The 27,976-nt window shown below is 36.1% G+C and overlaps 1 protein-coding gene across 3 annotated transcripts; it reads right to left on the reverse strand.

The window, feature by feature from the left end:
* Window positions 1–27,733, reverse strand: ap2m1a (adaptor related protein complex 2 subunit mu 1a). Of its 3 annotated transcripts, NM_001291355.1 has the most exon segments (13): window positions 1–789; window positions 3,984–4,095; window positions 4,178–4,275; window positions 6,270–6,405; window positions 6,478–6,597; window positions 10,758–10,772; window positions 10,985–11,129; window positions 13,929–14,064; window positions 14,167–14,172; window positions 14,416–14,498; window positions 16,597–16,862; window positions 25,520–25,634; window positions 27,598–27,733. In NM_001291355.1, coding segments are annotated over 12 exon segments (1,326 nt in total). In that variant the 5' UTR covers window positions 25,594–25,634; window positions 27,598–27,733; the 3' UTR covers window positions 1–654.
* Between the last annotated feature and the right edge of the window lie 243 nt (window positions 27,734–27,976).

The following is a 27,976-nucleotide window of genomic DNA, read 5'->3' on the forward strand; positions in this document are numbered from 1 at the left end:
TTTTTTTATTTTTAATAAATTTGCAAGTTTCAAAAACTCTTTTTCACATTGTCATTATGGGGTATTCTGTGTAGAATTGAAGAAATAAATGAATTTAATCCATTTTGGAATGAGGCTGAACAACAACAAAAAAAAATGTGGAAAAAGTGAAGCGCTATGAATACTTTCTGATTGCACTGTAACACTGTTCTTGTGGTTTTTGGATATTTCATGAAAAAACATCATACATGTTGCCTCTGTGTTTTAATGAACTGTTCTCAAATTTTGATCTGCGCTGTAATGAAACAAACAAACAAAGTAAGAAAAACTCCACACCATTTCAGTTTGTTCTCGTTATATATTTTTACTGATCTAAACACAGAGAGAGATAGTGATAGGATACTAAGAGTATGACCGATGGGGAAAATAACCAATGACAAAATGGACAACGGTCTCCAGATATCCGATAACAGTGAATCAGGAAGCTGGACTTGGTAGGACACTGAATCTGTTCATTACAGCACTCGTACAAACACATACAGGTAACTACACTTCACATTTTGCATATTTTTGTTATTAGCTTTCTACTTGAGCCACAAATTTTAAGGAGACGGCTAGAGGGAAACATAGTATACTTATAGGAGAATAAAAGCTGGTCCCTCTGCTTGGTGGCCATTAGCAGCGCGTCTCGTAGATTCCGCTGCGTCCGATGTATCGCACCCATTTAATCACATCATGGTCGCTGTAGTTCAGTTTGGACTCAAACACCTTCAGGTAACGCACCTTCAACCCCGAAGGAGCAAAGGGAACCTGAGGAAGAGGGACAAGGTCACAAACTAAGGCCATATTTACACTGTCAGGTCTTGATTCCCAATATCTTGATTTGTTGCCTACATCTCATTTTTTTTGCCTGTCCGTTTACAAGTTCTTTTAATTGTGACCCATATCTGATTCATGTGTGTACACTTATATATAATTTACGCGCATGTGTAAAGGCTGGTTCTAGCATCTGCACCACACTAGCCACCAGGAAATAAATTGTCTTGCTTTTAGCTCTCTGAAATATGTGAAGTTCGCTCAAAGTTCAAATAATTTTGAGGCGGAGGAGGAGGGAAAGGGCCATCATCGCAGCTTGCGCCTATGGTTCATATAGGGTGTCCTCCACTAACTCAAGTAACTTCTGTCATCGACCACTGACCACTTTCCTCCATGTTTTCTCTGTTGTTGTTTACTGCATCGGCGTTTCCACTATCTTTCTCGTTCTACGTCATTAAACCGTGGAGAAGCACAACATTGTTGCAAGTTTAATAACGTACAAAACAGAACGCCTCAATAAATTTGATCTGCCTGTTTACATGATTGTCGCATTGTCACATTTCCGATTTATTTCCACATATGAAGAAGCCCTGAAACTGATCTCTGGATATCCGAATGCATGCGTTTTTTCGTGCAAAAAAAAAAACAAAAAAAAAAAACAAAAAAAAAAAATTCGGAATTGAGTCACATTTAACTGGCAGTGTAAACAGGGCCTAAAGCAGGGGTGTCCAAACTCGGTCCTGGAGGGCCGGTGTCCTGCAAAGTTTAGTTCCAACCCAATCAGGCACACCTGGGCTAGCTAATCAAGTTCTTACTGTGCATTCACACCGATATTGGTGAGCGCATCCAAGGTCGCTTTGGCCACAACGCTCTCTAGCATGAAAATGTTGCGCACTTCTTATGAAATTCATTCAACCATGGAAGATTAAGTTGCATGTGGTGTGGCTTTGCTCCACTTAAGTATCCAATGTGTCTATATGTCTAAAATATCCTGAAGCAGCAATACTGTATTGTACTGACGCATGAGATTCCCGCCTTTAAAAGATTATATATATATATATATATAAAACATTAATACACATAAGTAACTCACCGGTAACTTATTTAATGCATGTTCCTGTAAGAAAACATTTTAAATCATTGAAAATCCGACGACCGCAATAATCAAACCCTTGGGAACAACTGTGGTCGGAACCAAAGTTCACAGGTCTGTGTTCTCTGAACTTCTATCAAGCTGTGGACTTCTTCATTCTTATTGTTTGACACCGAACCGCATCATAGCTCATTACCTTAAAGTTGACTTGATTTCAACTTTCCTCAATGCCCAAACCGGCGAAGATGCGCCTCCGGCTCTCATTGAAAATGAATGACTTCCAGCTACTTTGCCGCTCTCGCCGCTTTCGGTGTGAACATACGTTTACAAGGCTTTCTAGAAACATCCTTGCAGGTGTGTTAGGGCAAGTTGAAGCTAAAATATGCTGTACACTGGCCCTCCAGGACCGGGTATGGACTAGAGCTGTAATCAGGCCATAAATACTAGACCCGATAGGGCTCGAGCCTGACAGAATTTGGCCCGAGCCTGACAGGTACATTTTGATTGACAGCTTTATAAAGCCCGAACCCGTTTACAGCCTGACACAATTCAAATATGCACATGCACACAGCTCTTTTGCCTTTATTCATGAGTGAGTCATTTATATGCTTTAACATAATTTATACGTAACAAACGATGGCTATAGGCCACTTGGAAGTTGGAACAAAGAAATAAAATCAGTCCTCTAACATCATAACATCTCAGCACTCTAATAGGCCAGGGTACACTTAGCCTTTGAATTGGCCAACACACCAATGAAAAGAAGTCTGTCTTAATAAATTAAAATAAATTCTAAATTATGACAGGTATTTGGCGATGACGAAATTAAAATAAAGGCTCTGCGGTATTTGTTTTACCACTTCTCTTCAAAATCTGGCCTTTAGGTGACGGTAAAGCTAAGAATTAAAAGAATAATGCCAACATTAGCCTGTATACTCGGTCTCCATTATGATCTTATGGTTTAAGTCATATTTATAATTAAAAAACCCTTTACTCACCAAGATTAGGCTACGTGTTTCTGTGGAGGAACATTATTGAATCCACTGTAAATGGCTTTAGTGCAGTCCTGCACTCAGGGTGGTGCGTCCAGCATCACCGAACACCCTTTCACTGCTGCTGCTACAGGCTGAGATGCATAGATCTGATCTGGCTTATTTAGCATGTTACGGGTAGAATTGTTTGTTCATCGCCTACCAGCCAAGAACATCTATTTTATTTCCCATGACAGCAGTTTCAATGTAGCGAGTGACTTCGTCATCTTCCCTGTCAGCTTGCTGTACATACACTGCTGTTTAGCGCTCTACTGTAATACGCAGTGTATGAGCAACCACTGAAATACCTAGGCGGGTAGAATGACTGTTCTTACGCCCCATTCACACAGGGCATCAGCGTCAACGCTTCCCATTCACTTTGAATGGGTGACGTCAGGCGTTGCCGAACTGTATTGTGGATCCGTCAGCGCCGCTTCAGAGACGTTGCTCGCTGTAGAAGTTGGGACTAGCTCAACTTTTCAAGTGCAGATGGAAGCGTCAGCCAATCAGATCGCTGTATGCAAATACACCAGCTAGACAGTGGCCTATTGCTGACTGAATTTCATTGGCTGAGATTCTATGACGATCGTTTTAGCCCCAACTTCAGACACGCCTTCAGTCAAGCGTTGACGCTGAAGCCCTGTGTGAATGGGGCGTTACTGAACTGGCTGCTGGCCTGACCGAAGTCAAAAATTAGCTCTTTTTTACTTCTCTGTCATCATTTGTTTTACCTTTGCAGGGATGGATTTTAATGTTGTAACAAACAATTTGATTACTTTCTCACGCTAATCGAAATGCATCACATGACTGTTCATTTACTGCGCAAGCCAAGCCTGGCCCGACCCTGTCTAAAATGATAGAAATTAAACCTGAACCCATACGAACCCATTGGGTCCTCCTGGGTCCCGTCAGGTTCGGGCAAAGATCTTCAGATCTAGTTTGGACACCCCTGGCCTAAAGCATTTTACCATCAAAAACATTTATCTAGTATTTAAACCAAAAATAATACATGTATCATTCATGTGGACAGTAGAATTAAAACCTCTGAGATTTAGAAGACTGACCTCAAAGTTCATGGAAATGGGTGGACGGGCCCACTTCTTCTTATCATTAGTGGGCAGCAGCTCGATCTCAGCACTGATCTGAGATTCCTTCATTCCTGCCATACGTTTGATCCTAAGCAGAGAGACGGTAAAGATGGTGTAAAGATGCGAACACACACAAGCACCAAGTGCACACAGATGTGAAGGTGACTTACTTCCACACGATGGCGTTCTCGCTGGCCTTGTATTTGGCTTTTCCTTTCATGCAGATCACCTGAACTCCACTAGTGTTCAGAGGTGTTGGAATGCGCACCTGCATAAAAAAACATTCAGCCAAAATATCATACAGTGTCCTGTTAAACCTGGTATTAAGATCATGAACTATCCTTCGGAGATAAATGGGAGCTACTTCAATAGTATGGAAGTAGTTCGGTTACAAGAAGTTAGACAGATTTATTCAAAAGTAATGCAAGACATCAGATCCGCAGTTCCAATAGGAAACGATTATGAATATTTAGTCTTTGGTAAGCAACAGTTACCAATTATGTGGGTTAGTTTTAACTAAATTGCATTTCATTTGTAATAAATATTAATTTCATTTTACGAATGTCTCTGATTTAGTGTAATTAGATGCATTATTATCAGCCAGACTGACTTCTTTATATTGGCACTAATAAATGTTGCTGCCTGCCAGCTGGAATCTCTAACGGTGCGTTCAAGCCAGATACGCCTTGCGAAATATTTTGAGTTTACTCGCTTTATTCATGCATGAAATTCACTTCACGACACACGCAAAATTTCACGTTTCTGCATAGATATCGCAAAGTGCGTATCCGTAAGTCACATCTCAGGATGTGACACATTGAGTTTGTATGCTAGGATTGTAGCAGGGTATATGCAAGAATCTTAAAGGTAATTTTAATACCTTTTTAGGACTTTTTAAAGACCTTCTCAGAATATTTTAAGACCTCATCACAGCTTCAAATCAGTTTCAAACCTTTGACTTAATTAACAGTTGCTAATAAACAGTTGTTAATAGGGGTGTGAACCTACACTGGTCTCGGTTTGGTTTGGTGACGATTAAGCAATGCTTACCATACACAATTTTATATTTGACTTCACAGCACAGGACTTCTTGTCTTAAAAATGTATGAATATATTTATATAGTATTTGTAATACAATTTTTTCTTTTAAAACAAGCAGTCATATATATGAACTGCACCTTTATAAACCCAAGTACATGCAGAGAACAACATGAGCATTTATAGCAAATAAACAAATGTAAATATTATCCCGCTCGCCTTCTGAGCATTGTCTAGCGAGTTCTTACTCTCCTATGATTGGTCACACGCTTAACAGAAAGGGCTGCGATTGGCTCTAACGCTCTGGCACTGTTCACCAATGAGTGACCCTGATCCATCATAGACACGGAGGGGAAAATTCGCTCTGCAAACACACACTCATAATAAAAAACAACGCTTGAAAGAATCAATTACGCGGTTGTTTTCAGCGACAGGTTTCAGCCACTGTTTAAACTAGTCTTTCTCCAATCAGGAGTATGCAAACTTGCGTTTTCCCAATTTTGCCGTCTGTTTCGCTCTATGGTTTCGCTACATGTAGAAAGCGTCAAATCACCTTCCCGCGTTTGTCGCAAATTAAGAGACATCATTCGAATCGAGCACCTTGGCCGAACACGCCTCGGCCAGAACCAATCACGTGGATCGAGTATGCTGTTCTTATTATTAGGAGGAAAATAAATTTATTTATTTATTTCACCAAATTGCTACAGTTTCATAGCGAAATGGCTGACATGGATTTTGTAGAGAGGGTAACAGTGCTGTATGTGCTATGGAAGGCTAAAAAACAGAGTGGACTCGTTTACCACCGTGTCTCGGCTTATCATAACATTCAAAGGCGCACCCAGCTTCACTAACTCCTCTAGGGGCTGTGCCTTGATGGCGGCTGATACAAGAGCAAGCTCCTGATTGGTTAACATTTTATGAATTCTTGCCAGAGCTCATATTTTTAAACTTAAGCAATTCGAGCAAATCAATCCATGTCAGGATGCACAGACTTAACATGTAATTCACCGGCCCTTAATGCTTCATCCGCATCTAGTGTGAATGCACCATAACAAAAAAAGCATTGATCCATTTTTTTTTTTTAGATTGTCAAAGTTATCGCAAATATTGTGATATAATTGTGAAGCTATATCACTCAAAAGGTGACACAATAGATTAGAACAGTATTAGAACGCATGTACCAGATGTAAACAGGACAAAAAAAAAAACAAATCGCATACTCACCTCTATTTTCTGTGCCAGGAGTGAGGGTTTGAAGTTAGATTTGATGACAACTTTGACCTCCAGCTTTGTGCGTCCAACCTCTCGAACCAGTGGAATGACCCGGAAGGGCAGAATTATGTCCTTAGTGGTGCGGTACCTGCACACACAGATTGACTGCTAAAATGGAGTCAGACAATGGAATGCAAAGACAGATTGATGCTGAACTGACCTCATGAGCTCATATTCGCCATCAGGAGGGATGAAACTGATGCTGCGCTCCGAGTCGAACTTGCTAAGACGCACACACTGATGGAAAGTGCAGTCGTCGATGGCTATGGACTGTTTCCCACTGGCACAAATTATGAAAAATGCACATTAAAGCAAGGTTTTTAAGAAAATGAGTGATGAATAAACTATAAAAGTGTGAAATAACACTGACAAAACTTGCTAAAATACACTATTTTGTTTTTAAATATAGGATGTACTCCATTTTTATACACAAGTTTCCATTATGGCCAATAAGTAATATAATTCTTTTATCAGTTTATTTACTCAAAAAAAAAATCAAGATATTTTTTGTCACTATTGCACACCCTGAATTGATGATATGAAATATATGAAATAAAATAAATAAATAAATGCTTTTTCAGCAATAATGTATAAGACTGATGAAAAATCAATTGCATTACACTTATAAACTATAATATATATACATATATTTATTATAACTTATAAAAAGCTACTTTCTTGATCTTTGTTTCAATCCTGTAAAATTACATGGTTTCCAAAAATATATATAAAACTTTGCTATTACATTTTCAATGTTGATCATTATATTTTTATATAATAATAATGATAATAAATATAGATGCAAGCGGCAATTAAGGGGCCAAGCATTTCAGAGACAGAAAGAGCAAAACAGTCCAGAGACAGAATGACATTTGTCAGTGCCGTAAACAAAAACGCTTCGGCTATTGACACGAATTTCACAACACTTAGTCAACATGGTCCGACAATGATCTGAGTCAAATTTGGTGATATTTCGGCAAACGGTCTAGGAGTTTGCAAATTATTTTTTTGAACAAAATCAATATGGCGGACAGAAAGTTCAGCCAAATATGGCATATTTAATATCAATGTTCTCGGCATGAGCCAAGGAATAAGTCAAGATCAATTTTACCACAATAAAGAAATGCAGTCTAAAGTTCATTCATTCATTCATTCATTCATTCATTCATTCATTCATTCATTTTCTTGTCGGATTAGTCCCTTTATTCGCCCCCGCGGAATGAACCGGCAACTTATCCAGCAAGTTTTTACGCAGCGGATGCCCTTCCAGCCACAACCCACCTCTGGGAAACATCCACACACACATTCACACACATACTCATACACTACGGACAATTTAGCTCACCCAATTCACCTGAACAGCATGTCTTTGGACTGTGGGGGAAACCAGAGCACCCGGAGGAAACCCACGCGAAGGCAAGGAGAACATGCAAACTCCACACAGAAATGCCAACTGAGCCGAGGTTCGAACCAGCGACCTTCTTGCTGAGGCGATAGCACTACCTACTGCGCCACTGCCTCGCCTCAGTCTAAAGTTATTAGCACATTTTTATTCATTATTGACGTTTAGTGAACAGTTTATAACTCGTGACCACTAGGTGGCGCTGTTACTAAACCTGTGTTGTGGTCATTGTGAGTTGCCACTGACACACCTAAAGTTCAGTGTCAGTATGTTTAAGCATTGCAGAGTTACAGCCTCAGATGTACTTTGACATCCTGCTAGCGCATTTGTCGATACCATAAACGACAACCATTTTGCTGATTGATATGATTTCCATAAAGTTTGATCAGCGTGGTCTGAAAATGATCAGAGTCAAAATTGGTGACAATTGAATCAACGGTCGTGGAGAAAAAAATAAAACGGTTTTCAATCAAAAACAAAATGGCTTGTCGGTGAAAATAGCCTAGTGGTTAAGTGCGCCAACAAGTAGCACCATGGTGCTTACGGTGACCCGAGTTCGATTACCAGCTCAAAAACCTTTGTTGACTCTTCCCTTCTCTCTGGGGAAGATTACTTAAAACTTTTGGCCACAAGATGGTGCTGCTTAAAAAGTTTTTAAGTACCTTAAGGGCATGGTGTCGAAGATCCATACCATGTTTTGAAATCATATGTGAATACGTTTGTAAAATATAACATTTTTGACGAAGTCAAGTTTTGGACGAAGGGTTGAGAACAAAAAAAGCTATTTTTATATCTCCGGACCACTAGGAGCAGTGCACTGAAGCGCTGCAGACCACCTCAGACCATGGTTGTCATAACACACACCAAGGCTGCGTCCAAAACCGCATACTTCCATACTATATAATACGCTAATATCAGTATGCAAGCCGAGTAGTATATGCAGTTGACGCAGGTAGGTCGCGTGACCATGACAAAATGGCGGATGTAGTACATCCGAATTACATTCATACTTTTCACATTCATACTGTATAGAACACACTTTTCTAACAGCTGAGTAGTACGTTTAAATTCAAATGCAGGATTTGGGTTTCGGACGCAGCCCAAAATGTGAATGCGTCAATGTGTTATGGAGATATCGCTTGAAGTCCAATTTCACAAGATCTATGTTAGATTTGTTTGCATGTTAATGAAAACAGTTCGTCTAATCAACTTGAATTCCATAACTTCTGATAAGCATGGTCTGTAGATCATGTGAATAATTTTTGGTCGAAATTGGATAAATGGCCGAGGACTACTTTGATAAAATATGTTTTAAAATATGAACACAAATTTAAACTTGAATAAAATTCAAAATAGCTAAAAAGAAAAAAAAATGACGGAAAATGGCATCATAGGGTGCGTTTGAATCGGACTGAGCTAATGATTCAGAGGATAAAAAAATTTGTAGCCCATTATGTTGAATAGTTATAAAGATAAAGTGAAACTATGGACAAGTGGTAGCGCTAGAGAGTTTGAATTAGAGACTTCAGGTTTACTGTGGTTTATGTTGACACTGCCCAAATTATACAACTTTCCCGCAAACAGGTTATTAGGGCTGCCATTTAAATCCAGCAGAAGAAGAAGAAGCAGCAGCGGAACAACAATTATAACAGGAACGCTAACAAAAACAATAGGTGCCTCCACACCTGCGATGCTTGGCCCCTAGTAATAATAATAATAATAATAATAATAATGATTTCTAGATGATCGTTTTACACAGACAACTGGAATAATGATGCTGAAAATACATAAATACATTATTTTAAAATCAAAAAATATATACTTAAATATATAAATATATTAAGATCACAATGCTACTGTATAAATTACAAAACATTACCAAGCCCAAACTTTAAAATCATAGTGTGACCTTTTTTAAGTCATTTATATCTTAAGAAGAAGCCTTCAGTTTAGAAAGTCAAATGTTTCGAGTAAAAATTTAAATATTTAAATAATAGTAACAGTAGTAAAATTAAATTTAAAACAACAAACTAAATCTGAATTGATCATAATTACAATAATAGCCAAATTAGACTGATACAATTTATTTAAAAAAGCTAATTTTGGTAAATATTGAAACATTCTCAACTCTCAAGCTGTCCCAGCAAGCATTTTTTTTTGTTTCTAAAAGATGTGTAATAGACGTCTAAACCACCATAGTCATCTTGGCTAAAACAAGGCTAAATTTGGGCTGTCAGTCAAAATCTAACAGACGTCTAAGAATAGGCCAAAACAAAACTAATCATCAAATAAACAAAAATGAATGACTACACATATAAAGGCTCTCGAATTGGTCTATTTGATTACTAGTTTGACTTCTAAAACGTCTATTAGATTTTAACTGACAACCCAAGTTTAACCTTGTTTTAGCCAAGCTTCTACATATAGATGTCTATTAAACGTCCATTAAACACAAAATTGTTTGCTGGGATTAGAAACCTCTACTGTAAATCAAATAAACAAAACAAAATAAAAATGGCATTGACATGTTTCATAGTTTAAAGGTCCCATGAAAGTAAAATGAAGTATTTTAGATGTTAGTATCCATATTGTTAGTTTTTAAGATATCTATAAGCCAGTGCGCAGTGTCAAAATCAACGTTTAGAAGATATCAAACTGATGTAAACATGTCAATTTTGTTGTTTGTCACTTCTTCCTAGTTTTATTCACATCACCTCAGACTTCGTTTTCTCATCAAATCATAACCAATCAAATGCTCTCTAATATCTGACATGCCCCGCCCCCTACAAGACGCTTGTCATTTGCTTTTCATTTGATACACTTAATCACAACCACTCTCACTGGCAGAGCAATGATACAACAAAACACTATTGGCTGGTTTTTTTAAAGGGGAGGAGCTACACCATGTACCACCCTCTGTTCATGTTTCGGTTGAGATGAGGCCAAATATTGAATAAAAATGCACATTTCAAAGCACTTCATGGAACCTTCAACACAAACACAAACACAAAACTGAACAGAATATAAAGATACAATACCTTCCCCCTAACTCACTGTGGTAGCACAGAGAAAAAGAGACGCAACAAAAAACAGACAGCTTCAAAACCCAAAATAAACCATACACTGCACAATCCAACATTTCAGAAAAATTCAGGATAAAAAAAAAAACACAAAATGCAGACAAAAGGACACAAACTTTCAAATGAAGTGATCAAATTAGACAGACAAGCTAAAACAACTGCAAAAACAAATAGGAATTTGAAACCTTTTCCCAGCATCATCAGTGGTTCCTCCTTTGCCCTGCTTGTCGATGACGATTTTGTCATTCATTCCAAATTTGCATTCAGGCATTCCGCTCAGATAGCTTTTCATCACCACACGACCAGAGACGTGAGCACTCAGGACCTGACCTGTTAGGAGCACACAGAGTTATGTACTAATAAGCACGGTGCAAATGGCAGGATTTCAGTATCCTCTGATTAGAAATTTCAGAGATTACTGTAGGCAGAGGCGTAGATTTAGGGTGGACGGAGGGGACGCGTCCCCATTAATAAATCACCAACAATTAAAATGTCATTAAAATGCGCTGTTAACATTAACCTAGACATGCAGAAAGGGATCGATCACGTTCTCCTGCCCTGTCCTGTGATCATTCGCTACTGAATGATCACATCATAATAATGCCGTTAATGCTCGTGTCTCCTCCACTTTAACACAGACTAACCTATATTAGCCTGCTATAACGATAGACTCTGTGAATAATATGCCCTTAAAACTATCTGTAGAATAAACAGCTAAAGTATATGATCCCCGCCAGTTCTCCTAATCTCTAGCATGTCCAATTTCAGTTGAAACTATTTGTTAGAAACAAATACAGCCTGTGTATAGGCATATTACTGATATATGAGACACGTTTAATTTGCACTATGGCTAAAATAAATGGAAATCTTTTTTAAACTGTCTCTTTGTCAGTTATTAAACCTTATTTTAACATTACACTAGCCTGCAGCCAGCTTATTGAAAGGGTGGCCATTACTTTTTGCAGTTATTTGCCTGCTTTCTATGCAATTATGCAGTATACAGATTGCATATTTATATTAATGACATTTTAAAAACTAATGTTTGCTGTATTATCTTGTCGGATGGTTATCATGACCACACTTTTTGATGTACGAAAAAGATTTCCAACCATTTTGTCAAATTGCTTACTATACTATTTTACTAAGTGTTTGTTTACAAATCTGCATTTAAACTTTAGGTTTTATATTACAGTTATATAAGTTACAATTTTTTTGGGGGGTGGGGGGAGGGGGGATCTGGTAAAACTTGCTTTAAATGAAACACAGAAACCTACAGGCAAATAACAAACTGGCCAATACATTAAGCCTTCCACAATCAGAATTTGGCCACTTGAATTAAAAAAAAAAAAAAAAAAAAAAAAAAAAACAATCCTACTTTGTCTTTTGCAACACCAGAACCCCTCTTGGCTATTGGCCTGAAACCTAATAAATTGTATGAAGAAAGGATTAATTAATAATATATTTTAAGAGCAGTTAAATAAATTATTGCAGCATATATTTGCGAATAGAATTATTAGCTCCCCCTTTGATTTTTTTATTTATTTATTTATATATATATATATATATATATATATATATATATATATGTGTGTGTGTGTGTGTGTGTGTGTGTGTGTATGTGTATATATATATATATATATATATATATATATATATATATATATATATATACATACATATATATACACATATATATACATATACATATATGTATATATGTATATATGTATATATATATATATATATATATACACATATATACATATATACATATATATATATATATATACACACACACATATATATACATACATATATATATATATATATATATATATATATATATATATATATCTTTTTCAAATATTTCCCAAATTATGTTTTATAGTGCAGGGAAATTTTCACAGTATTTCTGATAATATTTTTTTTTTTGGAAGAAAGTCTTATTTGTTTTATTTCGGCAATAAATATTTGTTTAAAAAAAATGAAAAACTGCTTTTAAAGTTTAAAATAATTAGCCCCTTTAAGCTTAATTTTTTTTTGATAGTCTACAGAACACTCATTATACATTGACTTGCCTAATTACCCTTGCGTGCACCTCACGAAACGGACGAGGCTTTTATACTTGATGCGTTTGGCGTTGTGATATTCTTTAAAACGACAGGGGGCAGTCAAAAGAAAGCAACCTTAAAATCAGACAGATAAACAGAGAAGTAGAAAGTTTCCAGAACAGCGTCATATCATTAATATTGTTCAAAATTTGTATTAAATTAATAATTAAATTTATTTAAAAATTAAATTATAAATTATTTTAATGATTAAAAAGATTTGTATAACAATTCAAGATTTTATAAAAATCTAACTTTGATGCAGCACTTGCTTTTGTTCTTATCTCGGACAGTTTTACCTATTATTATACCTACCTTCTAATAGCATACTGACAGTTTTTTTTTATTTAGCCTACTTCACAATTTACACATTACTGTCCATCTAGTTCCTGTCCTAATCTAATGCTAAAAAGGCAATAATGGTCCAATATTCCTGACCATTTTCACAAGTAAAGCCTAGAAAAACAGGGCATCAGTTTACTGTAAACCAATAGCTTCAAATATTCTTTTCCAGTTATCAAAGAAATAATTTGTTACTTCATTTTAGTTTTATCACAGTTAAATTGTTTTAAATACAAAATTAAACAAATACATCAGTGTAAAACCTTTGACTTAACTTTTGCCATGACCTCTCTTTTTGGTTATAACAAACGTATCCCTCAAGTGTTTCTAAACTATAACAAAAAGTTTCCTCCTTTTCCACAGCTGTTGCAATTTCTAGTCAAGAATTATTGGCCATCAGGCTCTTCCTATGATCACGCATGGACAGATCATAAAGATCCCAAAATCTCTTCAAAGTGATTCATATTCAACTCGAAAGAAATGCGGCGCTGTGTGAACAATTCGCTCGAGTCTCAAATAAATGTTGTGAGTTCCGCCAGCTGAAATCATCCGGAAACACTGTGACGACATCAGTCACTGATCGAACTTCACTTAATCGAACGTGTCGAGTATAAATCAGCCTTTAGCCCTACGCCTTCAAGCTAAAGAGAACTGAGACTTAAGATAATGCTGTCCTTACCCTGGGGAGACATAAGCAAGTTGACACTCTCCAGCACATCCAGGAAGAGCTCATTGCGGCGGTACTTGATGCCTTCACGACGCCAACCGATTTGACCCGTCACCTGGCTGGTGATCTGAGACTGTTCCTCCTTAGTCTGAGGACAATAATGGACCACCAAAGCTTAGAAGGGTCACAGACTGTTTACGAGTTGCAAATAAGATTACAAAGAATTTAAATGAAATACAACTTGACATACCTGATGCTGAAGTTAGACACATCCAGAAAAGAAAAGAAAAAAAGTCTTATATTAGAATCTGCACAGATAACTTGTTTATGGCAAAATATCTCAATGTCAGATTCTTCGCTATCGTCCACCACTAGTTTGATCCTCACACAAAAGACTTCTTGAAAAGATTCTAGAGTATCATAAATAAATCACGAGCGCATCAAAAATATAAAACTTTTGCCAAACAGGAGTAAAACTGGCTAACAAATTCATTCTCACCTGGCCTTTGATGCCCTGCTGGGTAATAAAGGTCTTCAGCGCTCCTGTCTCCGAGTTCTGTGGGTATCCAAAGTCCAGAATCTCTGTAAACACAAACAAATCAAATGTTCTGGAATAAGACGCTTCAGGAACCATTTTAAATAGACTCTCCACATGTTTCATTGAGCTAACAAATTTTTTCAGCTGGTGGAGGATGTTTCCAGAACAGTCAATGTTTTAAGATGCCAACTGTGGATGAGTGCCAGGAAAGGAGTTTGGCTTGAGGCAATGCAGTTAAAGGGAGAAATTGTGTTTAGAGAGAAAAAAACATCAGTCACGCCGAAGTGAGTTTATCGTCATATTAGCTTGTCTGGCTGTGTCATGGCAAAAACACAGAGGGCCCTATTATACACCCAGCACAATGTGGCGCAAGGCGCGACGCAATTGTTTGCTAGTTTTAGCTTAGCGCAAGAGTCGTTTTGACGTTTTGCACCACGCTGTTAAACTAGCAAATGCATTTGTGCTCATATGTGAGCCCATAGGCGTTCTGGTCTAAAAAGGAAGGCGTTCTGAGGTGCATTGCTGGTGATTTGCTATTTAGAGAAACTATAATAGTCTGTTCAATAGACCAGAACAAAACAGGTCTATTGTCTGGCGCAGAGCGCGTTAATTGTGCGCCTCACTTACACACTGCTTAATACACACAAGATGTAGAGCAAAACGCAAATATCTTTACATATGAAAAATAATTCAAATATTAAGGATATAAATAGGATATAATAAGGATATATATATATAGGATATAAATTTATTAAAATATTACAAAACATTATTTTCTCGCCTTAATATAAAAACCAAACTTTCATGTCTTCTTCATCTCGGGATGCTTTTTCAGTTTATTCGTGACAATTTGCTTTTAATGTTATCATTATTAGCAGTATTATTTATTATATGCTATTTATATTTGTTTTATTAAATACAAGCTAAGATTTGCCCACCTGTCAGGTTTTAGACAATATGGGGCACAGCATGTGTATTTGGATATAATTCAGTTTTTTGACGACACTTCGTTATTATTGTTCATTTATTCGTTTGCTGGAAATTAGAACTGAATTTAGAAATCGTTTTGAAACAAAGCTTTGCGCTTAACAAGTGAAATGAATTATTTATAGGATAATTGATGTCTGTACGTACAAGGTTATCTTTCTATCCATGAGAGCGAAACAAAGTAGATCATGAGAAGGCCTCATCTCTCATTCTCGCGCTGCATATACTCTGCACTTAACTTTTTTTTTTCGTCCTAGTGAAACGCTCAGTTTTTCCACGTACAAAGTCGTCATGTAAATAGCAAATGCGCTATGCAACTGACTCTTAAAGGGAATGGGAGATGAGACTCTGATTGGTTTTCTCACAAAACACACCTATAACTCATTAAGAAAATAAGCTCAACCCTTTTAGACCATGCGCCACGGCGCAAAGTGGATTTTTCCGTCCTTATATTAGCAAAAGTGGATTCTGTCACACCCTGAATGCGCTTGCACCCAGCGCTTTGGACTTTGCACATGGATCGTCAAAATAGAGCCCAGAATGTACAAAAATAATTAACAAAAATAAATAATATATAAAATAAGAATCTAAAAAGGGTTTTTGAAGATTTACTTTTGGCATGGGCATATATATATATATATATATATATATATATATATACACACACAGACATACACATACACACACACACACATATATATATATATATATACATATATATATATATATATATATATATATATATATATATATATATATATATATTTACATACATATATATATATATATACATATATATATATATATATATATATATATATATATATTTACATACATATATATATATATATACATATATATATATATATATATATATATATATATATACACACATATATATATACATATATATATACACATATATAAATATACATATAAATATATACATATATATATATATATATATATATATACACATATACACACACACACATACATATATATATACATATATATATATATATATATATATATATATATATATATATATACACACACATATATATATATATACACACATGTATATACACACATGTATATACATAGCTGGGTCACTGGTATAATGAATGAATATATAGGAAACAAACGTCTTACCATCCAGCAACTCGTAGATAAGCACAAAGTTATTCTTGATATTTTCCTCGCTGATCTTCCCAAAGTAGGCCGTCATGACGTCGCACATCTTGTAGAGGAACTCGAACACCATAGCAGCGTTGACATTCTGCTTGGTGACGGCAGCCAGCCAGATGTTGGAGCGCTTGACGTGGAAGAAGCTGGTGCGGGCAATGTTGGTGACCGGAGAGCGCACCTGCTGACGGGCATGGATCACGTTCACACGGAACGCGTCCACTGCGTTTCGCCTGTGGAGGAGAAGAGTGTGAGGTCAAAGCAGAGATAAAGGAATCGGGCAGGAAGAACGAGCACATGGTCACCATCTGCCAGTAAACCCTTTAACACAAACACTCCTCCTGTCTGCGAACAAAGCTTTAAAGACTCCACTGGATGTTCCCTGCTGACTCAAACCGTCATGAACATTGAGATAAGTTACAAGGTCCTGTAGACTAGAGCTCTCGCCTGTCTAAAACCAACAAAATGGAACTTCCTTTGAAGGGTTCTATATAAAGAGATTAAAATAAATGTCACTGATTTTAAACTTTGTAAATTCATTCATGTTTTCATGCACCATCATGGTAAATCTGCTTTAATCAGATAATAATCAAAGGCAAAATATAAAGTTTCTGCTTTCTACATAAAGGTGTATACAATGCATCTGGAAAGTATTCATAGTGCTTGATTTTTTTAAGCTACAGTCTTACTCCAAAATGGATTAAATTCATTTATTTCCTCAAAATTCTACGCACAATACCCCATAATGACAACGTGAAAAAAAAAAAGAGTTTTTAAAATTGTTGCAAAGCTCTATCAGGTTGGATGGGAAGTGAAGGTGTGCAGCAATTTTCAGTCTTTACAGACATGTTCAATAGGATTTAGTTCTGGGCTCTGGCTGGGCCACTCAAGGACATTCACTAAGTTGTTTTGAAGCCACACCATTAATATTTTGGCAGTGTGTTTTGAGTCATTGTCCTGCTGGAAGATGAACCATCACTCCAGTTTGAGGTCAAGAAGCAGATTTTCATTCAGGATGTCTCTGTACATTGCTGCATTCATCTTTTCCTCTATGCTGACTAGTCTTCCAGTTCCTGCTGCTGAAAAACATGCCCTGCGGCCACCACCATGCCTCACTGTAAGAATGGTATTAGCCTGGTGATGAGTGTTGTTTTCCAAATGTAAACCCTGGCATTCAATCCAAAGGAGTTCAATTTTAGTCTCATCACACCAGAGAATTTTGTTTCGTATGGTCTGAGAGTCCTTCAGATGCCTTTTGGTAACGTCCAGGCAGGGAGTGGCTTCCGTCTGGCTACTCTACCATACAGGCCTGATTGGTGAATTGCTGCACAGATAGTTGTCCTTCTGTAAGGTTCTCCTCTCTCCACAGAAGAATGCTGGAGCTTAAACAGAGTGACCATTGGGAATTGATCACCTCCCTGACTGAAGCCCTTCTCCCCGATCATTCGGCTTAGATGGCCGGCCAGCTCTAGGTAGAGCCTGGTGGTTCCAAACATCTTTCACTTACGGATGATGGAGCCCATTGTGCTTAGTGGAACTTTCAGAGCAGCAATTTTCTGTAACCTTACCCAGCCTTGGGCCTCGAGACAATCCTGTCTCTGAGGTCTACAGACAATTCCTTTGTCTTCATGCTTGGTTTGTGCTTTGACATGCACTATCAACCCTGGGACCTTATATAGACAGGTGTATGCCATTTCAAAACTTATTTACCACAGGTGAACTCCAATTAAGCTGCTGAAACATCTCAAGAATGATCAGTGGAAACAGAATGTACCTGAGCTCAATTTAGAGCTTCACAGCAAAGGCTGTGAATACTTATGTACACGCGATTTTTCAGGTATTTTATTTTTAATAAATTTGCAACAATTTCAAAAAATCTTTTTTCAACATTGTCATTATGGAGTATACTGTGTAGAAGTTTGAGGAAATAAATGAGTTTAATTCATTTTGGAATAAGGCCGTAACATAAAAAAATGTGGAAAAAGTGAAGCGCTATGAATACTTTCTAGATGCACTGTAGGAATATTCAACATAAACAAATGCAAAAATGACAAAGGATGAGTCATCTCATGCCTGGATGCAATCCAAAAGGAAAGGGTGTCATGGTACTGGTACCTTCACGATATTTGATTGGTTGATTGTCAGGTGACATGCTTGAAGTAGAGCTGGGCAATACATGAACTACCTGTTTATAATATGGAATATATATGAAGAGTTTAAATGCAAACACCTCTAAGTGCAATCTGAAATTGTCTTATGAAATGAGCATTTTTCTCCGCCTCCTGTTTATATGCTCTTATTTGGACTCAATGAAAATAAAATTCATCACCGTTAAAGTGATGAAACCAAACACATTTTAAAATAACATTTCTAATGGCCTTTAGAGGCTTTTGCATCTGAAATATTTCTATTATTAATAAGCAATATACAGTTGAAGTCAGAATTATTAGCCCCCCTTTGAATTTCTTTTTCTTTTTACAATATTTTCTAAATGATGATAAACAATGCAAGGAAATTTTCACAGTATGTCTGATAATATTTTTTTCTTCTGGAGAAGGCTTCATTTGTTTTATTTCGGCTAGAATAAAAGCAGTTTTTAATTTTTTAAGAACCACTTTTGGGACAAAATTATTAGCCTTTTAAGCTAATTTCTTTCTCGATAGTCTACAGAACAAACCATCATTATACAATAACTTGCCTAATAACCCTAACCTGCCTAGTTAACCTAATTGACCTAGTTAAGCCTTTAAATGTCATTTTAAGCTGTATAGAAGTGTCTTGAAAAATATCCAGTTAAATATTATTTACTGTCATCATGGCAAAGATAAAATAAATCAGTTATTAAAAATGAGTTAATAAAAATATTATGTTCAGAAATGTGTTGAAAAAATTTGCTCTCCATTAAACAGAAATTGGGGAAAAAATTAAACAGGGTGGCAAATAATTCAGGGGGGCTAATAATTCTGACTTTAACTGTATATTTTAATGAATTTAAGAGATTAAACATGACTTTTTTCGTAGTATTATGATCACTTTTTGGTTTTATATTTAAATGAGTACAAGCCAGAATGTTGTATGTTAAATGATTTTTACATATCCATTATACACAAAGTCAAAATTATTAGCCCTTCTGTGGATTTTTCTTTCAAATATTTCCCAAACGAGGTTTAATAGAGCAGGACATTTTTCTCAGTATTTCCAATGATATTTTGCTTCTGTAGAAAGTCTTATTTGTTTTATTTCAGCTAAATCAGATCTTTTTAAAACCATTTTAAAGTCAATAGTATTAGCCCCCTTAAGCAGTATTTTTGGATTGTTTATTGAACAAACCACTGTTACACAATAACTTGCCTAATTACTATAACTTGCTTAATAAACCCATTAAATTGCACTAAGCTGAATACTAACGTCTTAAAAAATATCTAGTGTAATATTATTTACCGTCATCATGGCACAGATCAAATGAATCAGTTATTAGAGATAAGTTATTAAAATTATTATATTTAGATATATGTTAAAAACATCTTTCCGTTAACAGAAATTGAGGGAAAATATCAACAGGAGGGTTAATAATTCTGACCTCAACTGTATTTTTACATTTTATTTGCTGAAAGCATAATGAAACATTTAAGTAATGTGCACTTGTGCTTTTTTATATACTTTCAATGTAAACAAAAAGCCTTTAGTAAACTGCATTAAATGCAGACGCCAAAATTTGACATCTTGGATCCATAAATATTTTAATATAAAAAAATAAATAAATAAAAACATTTTTAAAAACAATAACAAGATGTATAGTTACAAGTAGGGCTATGCGGTTTGGGGAAAATATTTAATTGCAATTATTACATTTTTTTTGACAGAAATTGAGATTTGAGTTGTGATTTAATTTTGTAGTCAAACTTCAGCTCAATAATCTGTAAGCCGTAGCAACAATTCTGTGACAGCTCTTAAAAATAACCTGTTTTTGTTCGGTGTCTGTGACTTTGAAACCAAAATATTTCCATAGAACCGATGTCCTGTTTTTCTTTGATATTAATTTGTCTATTAAGGCTTCTGAAGCAGCAGACGCCATTAACCCAATTGTCCACGCTTTCCTGTCTGTTTTTTTTATTGTGGGCATTCCGCATATAATCTCAGTTGTGCAATTCTGATTGGGCAGAATGAAACACTCACTCAATTGGCTAGTAAGACTATCAAACACAGGTGGCAGTCAGGCATTTGCTCAGGGTGGGGGAAATTAAATAATACATATATATTTCATATCGCAGCCTCTTGCGATCAGCTAACTGCAAAGTTTCAAATTGCGATAGAGATGCGATTTCGATTAATCGCACAGCCCTAGTTATAAGGCAAAAAAAATTCTAAAATAGGGCTAATTTTTATTAAAATATTGCCCAACTCTAGCATGGGGGTCACTGGTGACATGCGTCAGAGATGGGTTGTTTGTTTGTTGGGGTCGAAAAAAGAAAATCATGCTTCTGGGTCAATGGTTGTCGTAGAACTGCTTACCTACTGCTAGAGTAGCCACAATGAACATGGAGAAAATAGTACATGAGGGGAACAAAGGGGAAAAAAGGAGAAAGACAAACATGGACTGCATGTGTAAATGGACAACAGTAATGAAATCACACAATTAAATCTCGATGAGAACAAAAACCTGATGTGGGGTATAGAAGAGGGAAAAAATACTTCCTCGTTGTGGTTATACATGTAAAAAATGAAAATCAGTCGGCCATTGTGATGATTTGGAGAAATGTTTCCTGCTTTCTTCTAACTTCCTGTCATCTTTCCTTTTCCCTAGCAGGATAACACGGTGTTTGAACTCTGCTGATCATGCATGATTCAAATAAAAGCAGTTTTCTTTTACCCTTAACACTGAAAATGTATACTTGGATTTTGATTTGCAAAAATAAAAAGATTTGCTGTCTGTCTGAGCAAAAGTCAGTGGGTAGTTGCGTTGCTAGGGTGCTAGGAATGGGATTCTGGCTAGTTTTAATAGGCGTGTAACACAATAGATATTGAAATATCTTTAGATTGATGCTCTGTAGTGTGACATGATTGTTGTACAGGCACTAGTTCGAATAGAGTCATTCCTTCTTTATTTACTACTAGGTACAGAACTGAATAATGAGCATTTGCACTGAATTACGACATAAACAAAACAGCTTGTAAACAAAGTTCTTCAGTGTTCACATCTCACAAGTTTGCAAGAAAAAAAAGCTCTAGAGATTATATAAGATTGTGACTTTATTATAACCTTGGATAAAATAATCACTGTTTTACGGTAGGGCTGGGCGATATGGGCAAAATATCATATCCCGGTATTTTTAGGAGGAATGACGGTATACGATATCTATCCGGTATTTTCCCGTAAATGGTTACTTGAGAGTTAAAGCCTTTATTAAAACATTATGAAATATTTTTTGAGCAAAATATAATTCAAACACAGGGGTTTCCAGCCCTGTTTACAAAAAATAACAGCTGCACAAAATATTGGATATTTGAGGTTTTTATCCTGCTTAAAACTGTTGCACAACATTTCAAATTATTAAATAAATCTTTGAAAAATAAATACAGTAAAGATTTTTTTAATATTAACTCAACAAAAAGTATTGTAGGATAGAAAAGATCCACATTGATTGTAAATATGAAACAGTATTTTATTTCACAATTACAGTGTTTTTATAAGTAATCCTGTATACCACAGTTGTGTGATTTACAAACAACAATTAAATCAGCTGTGTAGGTTTTTTTATTTACACATTTACATGTATGTATGAAGAAAGCCCAGCACATACTGTACTTGCTTCGTCAGCTGAGGAAGTTTAACCTGCCACAGGAGCTGCTCGTGCAGTTCTATTCAGCTGTCATTGAATCCATCTTCTGCACTTCAATCACTGTCTGGTTCGACTCAGCTGCCAAAACCGAACTCGTAGACAAAAGCGAATAGTCCGGACTGCTGAACGAATGACTGGCACTACCCTTCCTACGCTTCAAGAACTGTACTCTTCCAGAGTCAGTAACTCACTGTGGATGCCTCGCACCCAGCACACTACCTGTTCGAACTGTTTCCGACCGTCTGGTCGGCACTTCAGAGCTCCAAGCTCAAAAACAGCCAGACACAGGAAAAGTTTCTTTCCTCAGGCCATCTACCTTATGAACAGTTAAATAACCCCCAACTGTACAATAAATATGTGCAATACTTTCTCATACGCACTTGTACACAGCACCTTATATCAATATACAATGCAATACTTTCTACATTCGCATTTGTACACAGCACCGTATAACCTGTATATTTATAATAATCCGTACATACAATTCCACATGCAGATTTCTTGACTAACTGCATCTCTGTTTAATGTTTATCATCTTTTTTTTCATATTTATTTTGTGTTGTCACTTGTCACTTTATGTACACTGGAAGCTTCTGTAGCCAAAACTGATTCCTTGTTTGTGTGAAGCACACTTGGCAATAAAACTGATTCTGATTCTGTATTGTGCACAATTATTAAACAGTGCACATGTCGGAGATATCTAAAGATAAGTCTTTCACTCCATGTTAAAAAAATCCTACACTTTTACTTTTGTTTTGACTCAACTTGTTTTACTAATTATTAAATAAGAAGATAAAAACGAATAGACTATAGATATGAGAAGTAACGAAATTGTTTCAGAGTACTGTGATGACATGCTGGTTTAGCATATATATGTACACAGTCATTATAACAGATCAGAACGCAAAGCTATATACGTTATAGTGTAAATGTAAAAAAAAAAAAAGAGACCATTGTGTAATAAATACTGAACTTATAATCAGTGAATACGAGGTGGTTTCACTTTCGAAATGAGTTTTGGCACTTTTAATTCTTGTGAACACATTCAGGTGCTGCTTGACAATTGGACAAGGTTTCTATGTTCGTTCTGCAATCAATTGCTGAAGAAGATCGATAAAAGGTTTCTGACAAACCGCTGTGACGGCTTCCGGCACTGTGTAAGGTGCATGCACGCAAGGGGGAGTCAGATTTGTCCGGGTTAGATCGATTTCTCACCACACCGGCACTGATGGTGAGACACTGCTCACTGCAGAGCCACTTGAGCTCCAGCGAGGGGGAGCTAGAGCTCCAACTCCTACTCCTATAAGCTGTTTTAATGCGTACACCCACGCCACCCCTAACCCCATCCCCCAGTAACATCACTTGAAGAAGAAGTGCAGGGGAAGCTGGAGCTCAAGCTCCCCATTGCTGGAGCTCAGCTGAGCCCAAGAGGCTCTGCAGTGAGCACAACTTGGTGATTGGTCGATCTTGAATGATTGGTTCATGGACTCAAGGAGTGAATCATTCATTTGCGCATGCGCACATTTGTGCAGGTGGAGCTCGCAGGCTACATACCTTGGAGTGGTCTGTTTCGCACAGAATGCACATGTGTGGCCTCAAACCATATTGATATAAACAATATGGATAATCCTGCATCTTGTTGGAGAATCTTATCGATATATGCCCAGAACCCAATATATCGCCCAGCCCTTTTTCATGGTTTGCCGGTATTGTGATTACTGCTCTAAAGTATGCTCTTTTTAAATGTCTGGGTAAAAAACAAAAACATTTTCCCTCTTTAAACACAATATATTTTATTTTGAAAAACATTTAAAATGTTTTGCAAGAGTAAAAATGTCAGACTAAATAATTAAAATAAATCATTGACCTCTGCGGTCTTCATTGGTTTCTAAAACACAGATTTCATTACAATTTAAAATGGTATTTTTGAATATTGTACTAAATAAAGAACTTAAGAAAATAAGAAAATAAAATAAAGTAAATAAAAAAAAATCCTACATTGGAACTGTACAGCAGAACATTTTGCCTTGACTTTTGCAAACCGCGGTATACCTTAAAACAGTTATCTTCCCATGCATACTAGAGATAGGATCTCAATGAATTACAAGTAAAAATACACATTTATATCTGATTAATACATTGATGTGAAAAAATATCTTTTGTTCAATTAACAGGTTTTCCTACTTTTTTTAATTAATTTTAGTGCTGATTATTATATTTCAAAATAAATATCAACTGCAATTTGGCCATTGTTAGGGGCCTTTCATATTACAACAATGTGCAAGTAATAATGTTCCTATATGTTACAAAGAATATTCTTAAGAGAATTGTAATTACAATCAAATTAACTGAAAAACTGGGTCACAGTGTGTTTATTAAACCACTGTTTTATACAATCATATACTTGGTTTCCTCCTGCTTTAATGCAAATATAATGGTGTATGTACTAGGCATGGGCGGGTATAAGATTCTGATGGTATAATAACCTTGGATAAAAATATCACGGTTTCACAGTATGGGGATTTCTGCTTTAAAATCTGTTCTTTTTAAATGTCTGGGTAAAAAACAAAAACTTTTTTTCCCTTTTGAAAACAATATATTTAATTTTTTGAAAGATTTATAATATTTTGGAGCAGTAAACATATCAGGCTAAAATTCAATTGAATCAATGACTTCTGCTGTCTTCATTAGTGTCAAAAACACAGATTTCTTTACAATTTAAATCAACATCTTTGTATATTTTCTCTTCTGAAGATACTGTTGTCCTAAAAAAAACATTTGAAAAAAAGTAATTAAAAAATCTTACACATACCTTAGGAACGATATTACAGAAAATTTGGGCTGTTTCAAAACCTCGAATTTTCCAAACCGCAGTATACCTTTAAAACGGTTATTGTCCCATGCCTAGTTTGTACCCCCATTTATTTATTTTTTGTGTGGTTGTAAACATAAATTTGTTGACTCACATTTTCTCCAATGTGCTATCAATCCCTAAGGATCAGAACAAGCAGTTTTAAAAGCGTTTTTCCAGCCCTGATGAGCTCACTCACCCTATATCATCGCGGTAGACACGGGAGATCAGCACCTCCCCTTTATGGTTGTAGATGAACAGTCCTCCAATCATGGTGGCTGGTCCTCAAACCTCACATTCCATGGTGGGCTCTCCTATAATACACCAGACACCGAAAATGAACATGAAGTTCGCTAGCTGATAGAAGAGCTCTGTGGGACCTTGATAAGATTTAGGGCATTCAGCCCAACAAGAAAAAAAAGAGATAAAAGCAGACAAGATGGTGAACTCCTAAAGCGATAGTTCACTCAAAATGGTCATCATTTACTCACCCTCAACTTGTTACAAGCCTGTTGGAGTTTCTTTTCTGTTCAACACAAAAGGGCCATTTGCTTCTATAGTATCTTTTCCCTACAATGTGGGTTTCCAACATTCTTCAAAATATCTTATTTTGTGTTTAACACAAAGAGAACAGTTTAAATGTATTAAACAGCATGATGGTGAATAAAGGATGAAAGGATTTAAATTTTTGGGTGAATTATCCCTTTTAACAGGCTTCTCCAAACACGCATTTTATTAGGGGACATTCTGAAACGCTTAACAAAAAAAAGCTTAATGTGGCTTAATGTATCTAAATGTATTTTCTTAATGCATTTTACTTTTTATCATTTTTATTATTTGTTTTTATTTTTCTTGTACTTGTTTCTTTTATTCTTGTTTATGTAAACCACTTTGAATTACCTCTGTGTATGAAATGTGCTATATAAATAAACTTGCCTTGCCTAAACATTAACCAAATTTTTGTCAAATTGTACTTGTAATTAACCCCAACTACTGTAAAAAGAACGAGTCACAATTCCATAGATAAAGTGAAAAACATTACATTAAGCGTTTTCTCCCCTATTGAAGTCTATTATAAAGAAAAAGCTTAATGTAAACTAAAGTCCCTTTACAACAAGCGGGTAAAATTAAATTTCTATCAAATTTTACTCATCATGACAAACACTTTCTGATGTCAAAAGAATGAGCCCTAATTTTACTGAGTGAAAAATTTCACGTTATGCGTTTTAAGTCCACATAAGGAAACAGCTTAACGTACCTTAACACAGACCAGGGAAACTCAAATTTCTGTCAAACTTTACTTGTGATTAACACTAACTACTGTCAAAAGAACAGGCCCTGATTCCATAGATAGTGAACAACATCAAAATAAGCGTTTTTCCCCCTTTGAAATCTATAATAAGGAAAGGTTTAACATAACTTTACAACAACTGAGGGAAACCAAATGTTAAAAAGGCTGTTTATAAAATCAAAAGTTAGTGTTAACCACCAGTAAAATTTGATAGGGATTAGATTTTCCCTGCTTGTTGTTGAGATACATTAAGCCACGTTAAGCTTTTTCCTTATAATAATAGACTTTAATAGGGGAGAAAACGCTTAATGTGATGCTTTTCACTTTATCTATGGAATTGGCACTTGTTCTTTTAACAGTAGTTGGGGTTAATTACAAGTACAATTTGACAGAAATTTGGGTTTCTCTGGTTGATGGTTAGGTACATTAAGCCACGTTAAGCGTTTTAGAATGTACCTTTAGTAGGTAAAAACACGTATTTAGGTGGACAAATTCACCTTTATCACATAAGCAATACATAGAAAACAGAAAATAATGTAAGTCAGTGGCTATCTAGACTAGAGAATTCAATAACAAACAATAGCTGTGTCGTCAAAACCGAGACGCTGCTTAAATATGTGTTCAGCTTGAATACATCAGCACAGTGATGTTAGCATTCACTCAATGTCCGTGCACTGAACAGGAAGTGTCCGTTCGTCCCCGTGTTTAATAGCGGCATAATTAGTACAAGATGTCTGCCAACTGAAAGAAATGCCCCTTTAAATGCTCGTGTATTGACGGACCGCGCATCCCTTATCCTGTAACTGTTATCAATTATTCAAATTGACCAAGAGTCATTAATAGTAAGTGAGCTCGTGAACTGGTCTATTCCTTCCCTCGAGACCTGAAATTTCGCGGATCACTTGGATGCAGAACACTACTCTTCCAGGCGGATCATTCAAACACTTACCGTCCCGTATCATCTAATTAAAAAAATTTGACCATACCTACTAAATGTCCGCACGAATAGGCGCGGAATGAACTGTTTCCCTCTCCGTGGTGTTTTTTCGGGATCTAAAGGATTAGCGGGTCACTCACTAGCAGAAAGCAGTCCCTCCCTCAGCCAGGAAGTCAGCTGACAGTGTTCACAGTGCGCATGCGTATAACAAGTGACAACGCAAGCGTATACAGCTGTATTCCTTTCATTCATTTTTTTTCTCATAATAAACATATTGCATTCTCGATATGTATACATTGTACACATATAAAAAAACAGTCATAATTTATAGGGTCCTCTCTGCAAACATATTTACCTGTTTAATACTTATGATCCAAATCTTTGGCGTAAAAATAATATAATATTTAAGCCATATCAAGAAATATACT

The sequence above is a fragment of the Danio rerio genome, chromosome 2 (genome assembly GCF_052040795.2).
Source record: "Danio rerio strain M-AB ecotype USA chromosome 2, GRCz13ab, whole genome shotgun sequence".
NCBI classification, from domain to species: domain Eukaryota; kingdom Metazoa; phylum Chordata; class Actinopteri; order Cypriniformes; family Danionidae; genus Danio; species Danio rerio.